Here is a 15540-nt window from a genome sequence, read left to right as displayed (position 1 = left end):
TTCAAAACCCTTTTATTTCTTCAGATGTAATCAAAACCAAGATATTAGAGACTGCTTGATGACAAAACTATGTAAAGTTCCATTTAGGAACAAAGCTACAGACAAGTAATTTCATTCTTCACTTAATGAATCTTCTCTGTTGGAGATGTTCAAGATTCCCGCACCAATTGAGTTCCTTGCAGGTTAAGAGAAGCAAATTCAACCTAAAATATTTATTAGACACACAACCCCAACCAGACAAACTACATGCTAATAAGTCAGGACCATAGCTATCACCTGAGACTGATGAAATAAATGTATATAAAAAACTGCACACCCACAGGTGAGGAAGACAAGCCAGTGCTGCAAAGAAAATGCCACCAGGGACCCGACAATTTTGAAAAAGCTTTTGCCAAGGTTCCATACCAAAGACTATTAAAGGGACTAATTTAACACAAGATGGGAGGGAAAAGTCCTACAAAAAGAAAATTAATGAACAGGATACAAAAAGCAAGGTCTAGTGGCCAGCCTTCAGGGCAGAGAAAAGGCAGCTGAAAGGTCTCCTGCTGGGGGATTGGTGCTGGGACTGGCTTCATCCAGCATTTTCAAAGACAACCTGAAGAGCCAAGCATGCAGAGATGCTAAATGTTTTGGGTAGGTACCAGACACAAGCAAGGGACTACCAAACCAAGTGATCTAGCAAAAAAAGTGAGAGAGAAGATTTAGTGTAGCTAAGGCTGTTGCCTTAAACTACACCTTTCCTACACAGAGCAGAGCTTGCAGCTGGCAAGTATAAATCACTAAGTGATCCGAGACATTGCTGACAGTTCTACAAATCCACTATACAGCACCAGACTGAAAGGTACCACCAGGAATGCACCTCTGAACATTGTTAATCAAAAACTGTGGCAGCTGAAAGGTACGGGGAGCAAACGGACTGCAAAACAAGGTTATGTTCACATGTGCTCCCCAGTGACACCATCTATTGCCACTGGTTTCATTGCTTTTATTAAAGAAAGAAGTGCAAGGATAATATAGAAGTGCATAAATAACAAGAAGCAGGAGTAGAAACCAGACAGCACACTGACAGCATTCAGCATTCCTTCAAGTAGTCCAAGGAGCTTATGGATGACATGGAGGGATGCCCTAACTGGAGACAAACACCCATACTATGGAAGGGAAGCAGACCCTCACAGCCCATGCATTGCTCAAGTCAATTCCAGACTATTGCCAGATAAGGCAAGCGTGTTTAGTACTCTCAAGTGCACTAAAATTCACATTATTTTTTAACTTATACAGCAGTATTGTCCTTTAATCTAAGGTCACTAAACAGAGTGACATCTTCTCCAGAAAATTAAGGTATCTACAGATCATATCTCTTCGTAGGTAAGAGAGGCAAGTGTATGAAAGGCTAAACTCATCATAATTGATGAAATTCTTAAGTCAGTAATAGGTTAAGTCTCTGTCTCTCCAGCAGACTAGTTTAATTTTTATTTCCTTTAAAACAAAACAAAAAGCTCACACAACTGCTTTCTAATTAAGCACCTAGTATTACTCAACCAGAAAACACAAAGACCAAAAATATTTACTACATGGAGTAATGGCGCACTCCAGCATGGGAACTCTGTGAGAATAAATCTAAGTCAGCTACAATTAATTTTCAAATACAGCACACAATTTATGTATAGAAGAAATTTGTTCTTTCACCATCATAAGCTGCAAAAAACAACTGATTGGCTGATCCCCTCACTCTGTACTTCAACTAAGAAAACTCCATTCTCAACAGACACAAGCCAACATTTGAATTTTTTGCTTTGTTTTGAATGTTGCTGGCTTAGCTTGGAGTGTGAAAAGGCTACTAAAGTAGAAATAGAAAATTCTGAAGTAGAACAGAAACTATAAGCCACACCAGTTACATCATGGCAGAAGAAATACTTTTTATTCAATAGATAGGTTTGATTTTTCCAGACTCAGACTGGAAAATATATTTTTCAAGTTTTTAATAAATTGAAAGAAATGCATGAATTGAGTAAGATTTTTAATGAATCTTAACAGGAAATGGGAAGAGGCTTCCATGTAGGATTAAATTTTACAGACATTTTGTACTATAACATTTTCACAGCCGCTGTTAGACACAACATCCAGTAAAGCAATTCATAATATGACTTGGACTGTCACAAAGTTAAATGGCATACAAACTCTTTTACTCTCCCATCAGAGCATTTATATCCCACAGAAGAACACTACAGAAATCACTGAGTTTGAAATGATAATTATTAATTATAAAAGCTAGCCTAAATCAGTTTGATAAAATTGAATTAAAATTCATCAATTTGATAAAACCAATTTAGGCTAAATAAATAAATAAATAACATGTAATCAAGCATTGATCAATCACACTAAAAAAATAATTCGTAATAGTTTTAGGGGTAGGCAAAAACCATCATTGTCCCATAAAGAAGGAGCTATTCAACCCAAATCAGTGCAATAAGGCTATTTCACAGCTTTCTCATGTCCCCATCAGCACTGAATGCTTCCTTCAACAAGTGAAAGTACTTTACAGTATTGGAGACAGCAGCACTTCATAATTACAGCCCATGTGGCAAGACCCCTCTAGTTCTTCCTTCTCTCTTCAGTCATACAAGGATTTTATTTCAACAAGTGACTTTATTTCAACAGCTCCTATGCATCGTCTGGTTTCTTCCACAAATTTTCCAGATTAACACTGATAAGGATAAATTTCAGATCTATTGGAGACTGCATATGAACTTTCTTTACTTGTCACCCCCTGCTCATTTGACATCAGTAAGAACAGTTTGCAAGGCCTGCAACCAGGTCATTTAGGAAATCTGCATTTAAGCAAACCCTCAGATGAGAGCCCAGGAATACACAATCCTGCTTTAAACTGTTATTGTTTGCATAAATGTAACATACACCACGAGTACAACAAATTACCACGTATGTGAGACTGTTTACAAATCACTTTTATACAGAGTTAGTAACATCCAAACAAGACTGAAATACACACAATAAACAAAGGAAACCCAGAAACCCCAAATCACCTCATAATTTAGGGAAACCCAACAATTTTACACTGCAAGGGAAAAAAAAAACCCAAAAGAGAAGCAAATTTCTAACCTGCACAGCAGCTAGCTAAGCAAAAGCACAAAGAAGAAAATCAAAAGCAAAACTGCAGATTTTCATATGCTGCATGAATTTTGTTAGCCCACTAGGATTCTCTGGAAAACCAAAACATTTCAGATATTAAAATGAATAAAAGGAGGAAATTAATGTGTATCAGACCCATTCTTAGAGACAAAATAAACCCCTCTGTTATCACTTACACTCTCATTCTTACTGGCTCTGCTGCGCAACAGCACCACAGACTCTTTGTTACCGGCTCTGCTGAGAGCACAAGAAGCACCAAACCAATTAAGAAACATCTTATATGCTGAATTCTCATTTTATTTTTTAAATTTTACCACATACTTAGAGTTAAAATAGTACCACAGATACCTCCAAATATCTCCCTCGAAGCTACACTTTTTTCTAGATCTGATTAGAAAACCATGTTAATCTTAATTGTAAAATGACTGTAGATGGAGCATAAAAGCTTTATCATTCAACAGAATGAAATTAGGGCTGCCTCTATGATTTTTTTACACAGCTTTACAGACCAATATGATGACTGCAATCCACAGCAGTCAAGTAGTAAAAGGCCCACAGGGAAGTTCATTACAAAATTCCATGTTAGATCAATTACATAACTGCATCAGATACCAACATGGGCACACACCTAGAACTTTGGCAATGGAGATGAATTTTGAACCACCATAAAATGTAGAGCCTTTTGTAAGCACCAAAGGCCACCAGCACAGGTCACCCACCCTTCTACACTAAGAATCTGGTCAATCCCTTCAATGAATTACAGATCAAGCACAGAACTACTTAGGAAAAAAAAAAAAAAAAAAAAAAAAAAAAAAAAAAAAAAAAAAAAAAAACCAAACCAAAACCATTTTTTATTTCTGCAATTTGAAGATCGAACAATTATGGATACATCCTTAAAGGATTTGTGAAACAAGAAGTATAGAGAGAAAGAGCTGAAACATTATTGCTACTGCAGACAGAAAAAAACCAAAACCAAACCAATTCAAGACTGCTTTTTTTATCCTTTATACTGCACTTTGAATACTGTCAGCTCCCTTGGGCTCCCAAACATAATAATTTCCTACTGCTGTATGTTCTTGTAAAAAGCAAGAAAGAAGAAAAAGATAACTTTCCCTGACAATTCATTCATGTAGTACTTTCCTGATTTCTTTCAGGTTAAGAGTAAGTGTCTTTAAAACTACTTAAATTGGTAGATTCCAAAGCACTTTTGTGTCTTGAAAAAAGGAGGCAACAATGAAAGAAAAAAAAAATTCTTGGACAACATCCAAGTAGAAATTTAATAGGCAACAATGCAGAAACCCCATTTTTATGGAAAATACAAGCTTTACACGTCTAGATGTCTCAATCATTTTTATATGCAACAACACTGAACAAAAAGATAAGGGCAGGGCACTTACAGAATAGAATACATTATCAGCAGTTTACCTCTAAATTCAGCAATTTAAAAAAAATTCCAAAACACACAGAAACCTGTACCCTGCACCATCCCCAGTTACAAATGCTGCAGTTAGCATTCGCACGTCTCTATTGTGACTCTTACAAGCCACTGAACTACTCAAAATTGAAACAACTTTGTTCCATAGGATCCAAGTGAATAACATCAATGATGACTTCACACAACCTTAATAATTTACATCTTCTGGGACAAGCAGAGTTTCTAGAACTGCTGAAAATCTCAGTTCCATGTATAACTTACAAGTAACATATTCAGAAAGAAAATTTTTAACCATAAAGGGATGCAAAACTGTGTCCCAGTAACATACTAAGAAAAAACACACAATTATTTTTTATGAAATGAACTGACATTACAGCCAAAGCCACCAGAAAAAAAAAATGGATTTTCTGATGACATTTTTGTTTGAACCAGTGCAATGGACTATTACTGCCACAATGCTGACCGCGCATTCATGGGCTTAAAAGAAATACAGTTTCAGGAATTAATAAAATCCCTCAGTGTTCAAATAAAGGTCTGCTACTACTATCACCTAGTTGTGTATTATGGAAGTTAATTATTTTTGAAGGCTTGGAGCAAGAAAATGGAAACATTTCATCTAACTGAGAATTCTGATGTTGCAATTGACAGGGCATTTAAATCTAATGCCTTCCAATTTAGATCTCCTTAACATATACTTTGAACAAGAAGTAGATAGCAATCTTGAAACAGGCTGAGACCATTAGACATGATGTTTAACCACTAGCTGAACAACTTCTTTTTGTCAGAAATGAGTGAGACACCAAGGTGCTATGCAGCTCCCTCCATGTCATTTCACAGCACACTTTTGAAGGTCACAGTGAATATCTCATTTGTCACGCAAGACAAAATAATTTTGCAAAACAAAGCAAGAATAGCTTACAACTCATAGTTTTGACACAATCATCTGAAGAAGTGATGTTATAATCACATGCAATTGAAGTTTTGTCTTACTTGATCAAATACTTCCATAGCTTGGAAGACTGAACTACTAGATTTTTTTGCTAAAATGTTTGCAGATGATGCACACTCCATGATTTTAGCAACACTGCACCCACATACATTAACCTCAAAAAGCAGCAGGGAGGAGAACAGTCTGAAGTGGTAAAAGAGCAACAGAATATGTCCATGGAGAGCGATCCAGCTTGTCATTGGGAAGAACAAAGACTGCTGAGTTTCTGGGCTACCCTTCCTTATTTCCCTCCTTCCTTGCTCTAGTTGTGTGCACCTTGCCTGCCAGGAAAGACAGAACTGCATGGGCACAGGTAGGCTGTTCTTGATGAGGACTTAGGAGTGCTACTTGGACAGACACACATGAGGGAGAGCTGTTTCTTCCCACCTGATGGGACCAATCTATGTACTCAAAGTTCCCCTGAAGTTCTATAGGAAAAATAGTTTAATGTAGATTTTTTTCTGGACAATAACCCATTCAAATCCAGAACTACGACAGGGCCAGACAAAACACTGACAACTTCCGAGATTGCCATTATTTCTGAAAAAGAGGTTACTGAATCTATGTCCAAGAACTTTATTTATACAACATACAAATTCACAACTTTGAACTCTGGTGATGTATGCATTGCATGCCTCAGTCAATGCATTTGCATAACAGATCATGTAGAAATCTTACTGAGAGTTTTCTTCCATCTCCAGTAACACTTGACAATACCATAAAAGCCACACAGTTTGTTGTGGTGTTCATTCTGTTTCTTACAGAGCAATGCCAAGAGGTACAACTCAGCATCAGCAATTTACTAGAAACTACAGTCTTAAAAGTGCAGCTACCTCATACTTTTAGTGCAGCCCAGGAATGCACGTGTAAATCAGATTGCTTTATTGTACCTACTGACTGCATATCATGAAGCAGTCCTGGAGTCCTGGATGAACAGGACTCCTTTCAGAGAGAACTGAACCACAAGGTGTAAAACCAAGAGTGCAAAAGCATGTTTCAACACAAACAGGCACTGAGTCCATGCAGCCAGACTGGAATTAGCTCAACAACAAGAAAAAAAGAAAATTCCCGAAATGCAAACAGTATGGGCATCAGTTCCACAGCACCAAACATTGCAAACATTGCATTCTACACACATAATCCTGTCAGATCCTGCTACTTGACACAGTACACAACAGCTCATCTGTTCCAGCATTCTTGAAAGAAGCCTATTAGCCCAACACATCCAGCTCATCAGGAGAGGTTGTGGTTTCCCACAGCCACAGAAGTCCAACTCCTTGGCTTTCAAGTCATGCAATTTCTTGGAGTTGCTAACATACCAATGTCTCACAGGCTGTCAGACCAAAATCAGGCTCTGTACCCACAGTTCTGACTTTATGCTGCAACATCATCTACCAAACCCATCATCTTGCAGTGGATATAACACCCTTAGTTCTCCACAATAAAGGCACACGAACACATTAGAGCCTGGTTCAACAGGAAGCTCATGTGCCCTAAGAAAGGGCATAAGCCAATACTGAAGAAAATATCCCTCTCAGCATTTTTCAGGTTACACATTTATCCACCATGCTGGCCAGCAAGTCCTACTTGTTAACTCTCCCTCAAGAACCTGAGCTTCCAGGGCCTCTTCCACTACCTCAAGGAGTGCTCACAGAGACTTTCTGTGTTTGTTTCCCTACAATGCACAGGCCTAGCAGAACTTTCAACACCAACCCCTTCCCTTACGTGATCCAGTGGAAACCAAAGCCTTATGAAGACTTTCCTCGGTCCTGACACACAACACGCGGCTCCACACAGCTCAATTCCAGCAAAACAGCTCCTGCATTCTAATACATCTTCACAAACAACTGTTACCTAAAAATTTCTAGATCAGATCCTTTGTATCCAAGAACTGTATCACAACATTTCAAAAGACATTCAGAGGCTTGTAGCGCCTTCCTGGCTGCAAGCCAAAAAAAAGTGGAGGAACAAATAATTCCCTTGAAGCCATATTAACAAGTTATAATCAAAAGCACATTTTGGGAAGGAGAGCCACAGGTGCAACTGATGCAAAGTTGATTTATCCAAAGCATATCATATTCATGAAGGTATCAAGTATTAAAAGCTGTAAGAGATGATAACATTAACTTTACCCATTCATTTGTCCACCATACAAGCTTGGAGCTCCTCAGATCTTCCTGGAATTTTTCCAAAATGTTAACATCACACTTCTATGTTCTCATTCTCAGGTAACTGGTCATCATATTACATCATACAGAGTCTGCATAGCCTCTGGTTTAATTCTGCTGCTTCATCTGAGTTTTTAGATGAATACTATTTGGTCTTGATTCCTTTGTTGGTTTGAAACTGGCTGTATTGAAGTCATGAATGAAATAATTATTACATCAGATTTGTCAAGACATTATGATTCTATTTTCTTCAGTAACCACTTGGGGGACAAGGAAATGCAACCTTTTCCCAAGCCAAAGATTACATCCCCATTCTGCTAGGTCAAACTTCTTGAAACCAGCAATGTTTTATATGAGTCATTTAAGTTAATTACATCATCAATTTAAGAACCATCAAATAAAGGGAAGGTAGAGCAATTCCCATATTGGTCAGAACAGCAATAGTAACAACATAACAATGCAAGACTTCCTCATGCTATGGTACTACTAGATCTGATAAAAACCCAAATAGATAGATTGTGTCCTTGTATAAAAATCAGATACTTCTTAATCTAGGTGCTCACCCCTAACACGTGGGGGTTGGACAAGAAGGGACCTTCCAGCCTCAACCATTCCATGAGCATTTGCAGATTGCTCAGCCATCCCTCTTTGAAATCAGGAACAAAGGTCAGTTATTTAGCAGCCAAGACAGTCACAACCTTACTATTACTTTGTCATTCCACATTCAGAACCACAACAATCACTTTGCTTAGCTCACCCTCTATCTTTGCCACTGATATCAGGAAACACTACAGCAGCTCAAACCTAACGTCTTACCAGAGCTGGATGAGCTGCCTGACAATGCCAGGAGGCTTCCACAAGGCCCTCAAAATGACAAAACACAAACCCCATATTCCTGCAAGCATAGAACAGCAACAAAACAAAACCCTAATAATTTCTCTCCAATTTCAGTGAAAAAATCCACACAGCAGAGGCTTCACCAAAGCATGTTTGAGAGCTACAGCACTTCCCACAAGGCCTTCTGCATCTTGTCAGCTGAGGTCAACATCAGCTTCTGACACTGTGCATGAGTTCAACAATCAGCGCCACAATTCTCCCATCAAAACCTAAGCTGCTTTAATGCCTTAAGGAAGCATTGGAGTCATTCCCTATATTTTTTCAAAACACATGATGACATGTTTAGAAGAAATCTGGCAGCCCTGATACACTACTGTTAACAAACAGAGTTGAGCATCCATATCTCAGATGTAGAAGTTACATCCTGCATAATGGAGAAGTACTCCCTCTCCCCGAAATTCATGAAGGAAGAAGGGATTATCAGGACATGATACAAGGCAATGAAATAAGAATGGGTGGGAGGAAAAGCAAGCCTTGATGAATGAAAGATAATAAACAGTTCAAAGGTGTGCCCATAAAGGCTATTGTCACACACAGAGTCAACTCTTGTTGACAAGAAAACCACCCAAACTCAGAGAAGGAAATCTCTAGTACCAGAACTACAAAAAGTGAAATTACAGCACTATAGTTAAAAGCATCCCAACTAAAACAATAGTGACATACAAAACAAATAAGCTTCAACAAATCATAGTATTAAAAAAATAGCAGAAGACCTGAAGAAATGTGCAAACATCACATTGAGACATTATGGTAAAAGACAGCTTTGTGTTGAGACATCCAGAGTGGGATACAGCGCACCTGAGATTCGTGCACTTCCCTTGATCCTGTCACAAGACCTATTACCCTTCTCATTAGGTAACTATAACAGCAGCAGCTGCCTAGCAAGGCACTGCAAGACAACATCCCTTCAGGATGACACAAGCATCTTCTTGGAAGATACAGGTCACAGCTGGAGAAGCCAGAAGCAGGAACAAAGGATACAGTGTAAAAGAACCTGTAAATCCACACAGCATTTTCCAATCTTACAAATTCCTATTGAAGCTCAGCTCCCAACACTGCATACTCCATTATTCCTCTGATCTATTCTGCTGCATGTGTCAAGTATCAGCACTGTGTACACTTCCAGTCTTGGCTATAATGACAAAATGAGAGACCGCTTTAAACAAAAAAAAAAAAAACAGAAAAACTTGGTTTCGTTTGTGTTGCACATCCACCAACTTTTTCCTTGCTCCCACACTGCAAGTGATACAAGTTAGCCATTATGACTAGGAGTAGAAATGTGAACTAGAAGAATATTTGCTTGTTAAAATTAACATTTTGTCAAACATACAGGGCAAGGTAGAGATTTGGCCCTAGAAGAAAGGACTGTGGAGGATGTTAACAAAGAGCTGCATATCACACCTGAACATCACTAACAGAAACAAAGTTTTGCATTCTTATATTATCTAACACTATAATTGTCTTCGAGAATTAACACCTAAATTTTTAGGGTCTTGAAAATGAAACATGAATAGCAGTGCTTGCTGTGTTGTATTGATGATGGTATTCCATACTGTTTAACACTGGATGCTTAAAAAGGACTGAAGAAAGAGATGAAACAGAATCAGAGCAACCATAGCCAGTAGTTTCCAAAACTGGACACTTATACATTGCAGACATCTTTGCCCTCTTTTTAGACATGGCCTTAGTGAAATGCACCTGAAAATACACTCATTACTCTCAAAATCTACAAGAACTACATCAGAATAAACTTCAAGGTTGGCAGGGAAGCCATTTAAATAGCATCAATCCCCAGAATATAGACCTGGAAAGAGAAGGCATTAGGGGTACAGAATGCACTAGGAGACAGAGAAAGAGCAAAATGTCTTTTGGGGATTCTGGGTGAAGTAGCAGCATACAAAGAATTGTGTATTTTGTTACTGAGGAGAAAAACACTGATTGGAATAAAGTAAAAAAAGTGGTTAAGATGCATGTAGAGACACTAAGTAGGGTCACACACAGAGCGGAGCATTTAGAGAAGAGAAAGGGCATCACATGGGAGCCCAGACAAGTGATACAAGCTGAAGATGCCAAGCAGCAGCGAAACCAGCAACCACATCCAAAACATACACACAAACCATGGGATAAAAGTGTTCCTAATGGGAGTTCCTGCCTTGACCACATTGGCATGAAAAATCAACTGAAGGTGCATAATAAATTCTTTAAGATAATGTTAGGTGTTACTTATCACAGAGAGGTGAAAACCACACACAATAACCTAGATACATGGCAAGTAAACAAATATAACCATCTATAAGCCATTAACACAGCAAAGGGTCACAGTCTACCACATGGCATGAGTGAGAGAAAATATGAGCCACAACACATGGTGATGCACAATCTTAAGATAAGGACATGGCAGCTAGGCAGAGGGAGGGAAAGGTGAGAAACTGCCACGCCGACGATACGAATGGGAAGTGTGAAAACCCCAGAAGCTACTTTTGTCTGGCTGTAGATGCATTTGCAGAAAATATGTTCAGAAAAGCAACAGGCAGTAGGAACACACAAAGGTCTGGGAGAGGGAGGGCTGATTTATGGTGGGGCAGGAAGGAGAAGCAACAGAGCAGCACCTGAAGCAGAGCAGAGCCCCCGCAGTGGGAGGAGAGGCTGGAAAGGGACAGGCGCGTGCCCCGATCGGCGGGAGCCGGGGCCCGGGGGGCCAGGGCACAGGAGGGTGACAGCGCCAGGCGAGCGGGCGAGGGGCCGGCGGGGAAACCGGGCAGCTGCGCTGGGGGCCGGGGCACCGGTGACCGGCGGGGCCCGTGGGAACGGGCTAGGGCAGGGGGCGGTGGCGGGCGGGCTCGGTCCCTCGCTCACCTGCTGCACCCCCAGAAAGTCGTAGAAGTTCCGCGGCACCTCCTCCACCAGGTCGAAGAGCTCCAGGTCGCCGCTGTCCCAGGCGCGGGCGCGGGGCGCAAGCAGCGCCAGCAGCGCCAGGAGCGGCAGCAGCCGAGGGCGCGGCGTGGGCCGCAAGCGGGCCATGACCCCCGCCTGCGGTGGCGGCACCGGAACGCTGGCGGGGCGGGGACGCTCCCGGGGGGCTCCGCGGAGGCCGCGCTCGCCGCGGCGGCCGCTCCGCACTGAGGGGACGCGCGAGGCCCGGCCCGGCCCCGGCAGCGGCGGTCCCACGGCGGGGGAGGGGGGAGGGGGGGGCGCTCCCCGCCCGGCCAATCGCCGCCTCCGCTGCTGGTGACGTCACACGCCCCGGCAACCGCCGGCGCTCGCGCAATAGAGAGGCCGGAGGGGGAAGGGCGCGAGCGGCTCCTGGCGCGAGCTGCGTGCGCGCGGACGCCCCGCCCCCACCCTTCCCCCGCCCCGCGCCCTTCCCGCCGGGAACAGCGCGAGCGGCGGGGACGCGCACCGGGACACGCACCGCGACACTCGCGGAGACACACGGGGCTGCGGGGACACTCGCGGGGACGCGAGGAGGGCTCTGGTGCCTCGCGGCTGCCGTGGAACCCCGGTGTCCGCGGGGCCAGCGAGGCCCCCGCGCGCTAAATCATCTTTCGATTTTCTGCCTTCATTAACTCCTTTAGGGCGAGTTTGATTCCTGGAACCTGTTTTACCCTAAAATCGCTCTCCCCTGCTGTTAGTATCAGCCCTATTTTTAAGATGATGTCCCCGAACCTTTCGTTCTTTCCTAGCTTAAATTAATGTGAAATGTTTCGCCTGGGACGCTAGATGAGAAATTAGATAGAAACTTAATGGCCGAACAATACAAATTATCAGCATTAAATCACTTTTCTCTGGCACGGGCAGACTCCTCGGCACACCCCATCTGTTTCGTCTCTCTTGAAACTAGGCCTGGTTAATAACTCACTCTGGGAATCTCTTTAAGAAAAGAGAGATTCACTCATCTGAAAAATATCCATGAACTAAATTTTAAAAGATAGGGTTTGCAATTTAAAAAAAAAAAACAAAAAACAAAAAAACAAATGCCAATCTTATCTGCACCTGAATTTGCCTAGGCTACCATTTACAGAACCACTGTACAGTAGAATGCTTCCTTGGATACTCCATGGGAATACCAAGATGTGGCTTTAAAATACACTCTGCTCAGTTCTGAGTAAAGAGTTGAACCAACATAACCATTATCAATTTTCCAACTCATAAAGTATAGAGTAGGCTTAGGTATTATCTACTATTGAAACTGTTCCCTTTTGTATAAACTATTTAAATATTAATTAGATTGATATTTAAACTCATGTTTCCATATCCCATATGTATGCCCACTGGGCTTTTAGGATCACAATTCTGCCTCCGGCTCTGCTTTCTGAAGTGAGTCCTAAACCCATTTGCCAGGAAATTACAATTTAGCCAACAGTGTCTTATATAGACCCTTTTAACTTAGCCTTCATAAAAAGGTGCACTTTACTGTTCATTCTTGTAATCTTAAAAAAGGTTCCTCCCACTTGATCACAAAGCCAAAAAAAAAAGTCCTGTTTTAGAAAATGACAAAGTAAAGTCATGGGCTACTACATGGGCTTTATCAGCTGCTTTGTTTGGCTGGAGCAACTGAACCTGGTATAGATCCGTTTCTTCCCACGCCCTTACTTTGTTAATCTGTTCTGTTTTGCGTGCCAGTATCCACAGTATAAATTTGTTGCCCTGTATATTTACATTATCCTTCTTTTCAAGTCTCAAGCTTTATTGCACAAAAATATCACCTTTGGATTCAAAACATTACCTACTCATAAGGTTGTAGAACAAAGTTTATAAAGGCAAAGTATCCTCAGAAACCAGGGGCAAATAAAGAGTTCAATAAGGTAGCATTATTTTTATACCAGGTGGAAGATTTTTTAAAATGTGAGATTAGTGATATTTCATTCCCCTTAACAAATACTTCCAAATTCTCCTTTCCTTCTGACTTGTTCTGTATTTTTCATATCTACTTCCTCTTGCCTCATTAGCTTCTAAGCCTCCTTAGTTAAGTTGATGTAGTGCGATGATGAACCTTGAAGAGAAGCATTTGTTATTTCGATCTTATTTTTCGGCATTTGGAATTTGCTACGAAAAATTACTCCTTTCAAAACCAACCTCTGGCTGCTTTTGCTGAAACTGTTAAAAAGGCCTTCAAAAAACCTGATAAAAACATGTCACTTATTCCATTCTACTGAGACCAGGGAAACCTTTCCTAACACTGATCACAAATTGCAGGTGGCTTGTGGCACCAATGCTTCTGAAAACACAGCAGATAATGGCTATTTTGAAAGAAACACCTCAGGATTCTTCAGATAAATTATGGCTTCTTTTAGTCAAGAGGAATGTGAATTTGAAAGACTAATAGGGAAAAAATACGCTAATGTTAATGGGACTATGATTATCTAAAATACATATTTAAGAGATGTCTTAATTTAAGTTAACATAGTTAAAGTATTCCAATTGGTTTTAACAATGTGAGAAATTTGAAACTCATTTTTATTCTGCTCCTTAAACCATTGGAACAGAAGGCCTAATACTGCGCAGAACAATTTCAAAAGGGATTTTAAAGAAATTCTACACTGTGAGATTAGTTTAAATGTTTCCATTAAAATTGTTCTGTACTCCAAGCATAAATACTGAAATTTTGGGAAGGAAATACTGAAAATACTATTAAAATGCTTATTGCCTCCATAATAATGAAATCTCCTTAATCTTCAGTTTTCTTCTTTAAATAGTGAGAGTGAGTTGTGAAGAGTACGTTCCCCTTCTCCAGCACTTCAATTAAAGTCACATTAGACCTCCCCAATATTAAAAAAAAAATCAGTTACAACAAGTCAGTTCTCTCTCTTGCCTTCAGAAAAAGACTTAAAATATAAACCAAACATAATCAAATTCAGCAATGCTTGGCCTCTCTATGAGCCTGCAACTACATGCGAGACATGCCAGGCTCTTGAGTTGGGAGCCTGGTGATGAAGATTTAAATCTCACTATTGCAAACTCTGACACAAAGGTAGAGGGGAAAGTAAAAGATTACACATGGCTTTTTCATCATTGTCTAAAATTACTCCTGCTGGGAAGTATTAGTATTTTTTCCTGTGACTCAGCCATGACATTTAAATTGCTAGAAGATCAGAGAAGAGTTTTTAATCCTGTATGTAGGCTCTGCAGCTGGGCAGCTCCTTTAACTGAAGCATATAGAGAGCTATGAAGGCAAGGATAGCATTTCCTTTCTGTGCCCCAAATTTGCCTGCACATGCAGACAGGTGTCACTGAAACAGGTCCGCTTGGTCACGAAGCTCTACTTTACAAAGCGTAAGGGAAAGAAGCATATACAGAAATAATATGTTTAAGTAAATCTCTGTTCTGACACTAATTGACAGTAGCACCCAAGGCCCAAGGCGTGAACAAGTTATTATTAGCGTTTTTAACTGCACTGAAAGACCAACATGCTTCATGAGCCCAGTAGGACTCACACGATCATTTTCTGAATAGCTAAAGAGCCTGCGATTTCGGTGTCCCAAATGAATAGCAGACGTCTGGGGGAAAGCGCTTATTAAGGGACCACCCCTTTTCTTCCTAAAGATAGAGCCTTATCTCCAGCAATTGGAGAGCCTGACTGCTGCTCTGCGGTCTGTTCCAGTTGTCTCTTCTGGCTGGTCAGTGTAGGTGCTCGGCACGGTTTTGTGCAGTCACAGTGTACCTCTCTCTGCTCTCAAAGCTGGTTTGAGAGTTTCCTGCGCCCTCCCCCCGGCCCCGGCGCTGCTTCCCACCTTTGCGCCTGTTAGCTGCCTCCTCAGCTGGGCTCATTCCACTCCTTGTGGGCCACGTTATAAGTCAAATGAGTGAGATGATCCAGCTTTAAAAAAACAAAACCAAAAAACCAAACCAACCAAACAAACGAAAACCTCCCCACCGCAAAACAAAAACAAACAAACGGACAAAAC

At 41.0% G+C, this 15540-nt stretch overlaps 1 protein-coding gene across 1 annotated transcript in view; it reads right to left on the bottom strand.

Annotated features, from left to right (window-relative positions):
• DNAJC1 (DnaJ heat shock protein family (Hsp40) member C1) overlaps positions 1–11823 on the bottom strand; it is a 108046-nt gene extending 96223 nt beyond the window's left edge. Inside the window, exon 1 of the mRNA XM_038126827.1 lies at positions 11492–11823. Coding sequence (XP_037982755.1) covers positions 11492–11656 — 165 coding nt within the window. The 5' untranslated portion in view covers positions 11657–11823. The remainder of the gene's footprint in view (positions 1–11491) is intronic.
• Between the last annotated feature and the right edge of the window lie 3717 nt (positions 11824–15540).

This window comes from Motacilla alba, chromosome 2, assembly GCF_015832195.1.
Source record: "Motacilla alba alba isolate MOTALB_02 chromosome 2, Motacilla_alba_V1.0_pri, whole genome shotgun sequence".
Taxonomy (NCBI): Eukaryota; Metazoa; Chordata; class Aves; order Passeriformes; family Motacillidae; genus Motacilla; species Motacilla alba.
The sequence above is the reverse complement of the archived record's forward strand: the minus strand, read 5'-3'. Positions and strand labels throughout refer to the sequence as shown.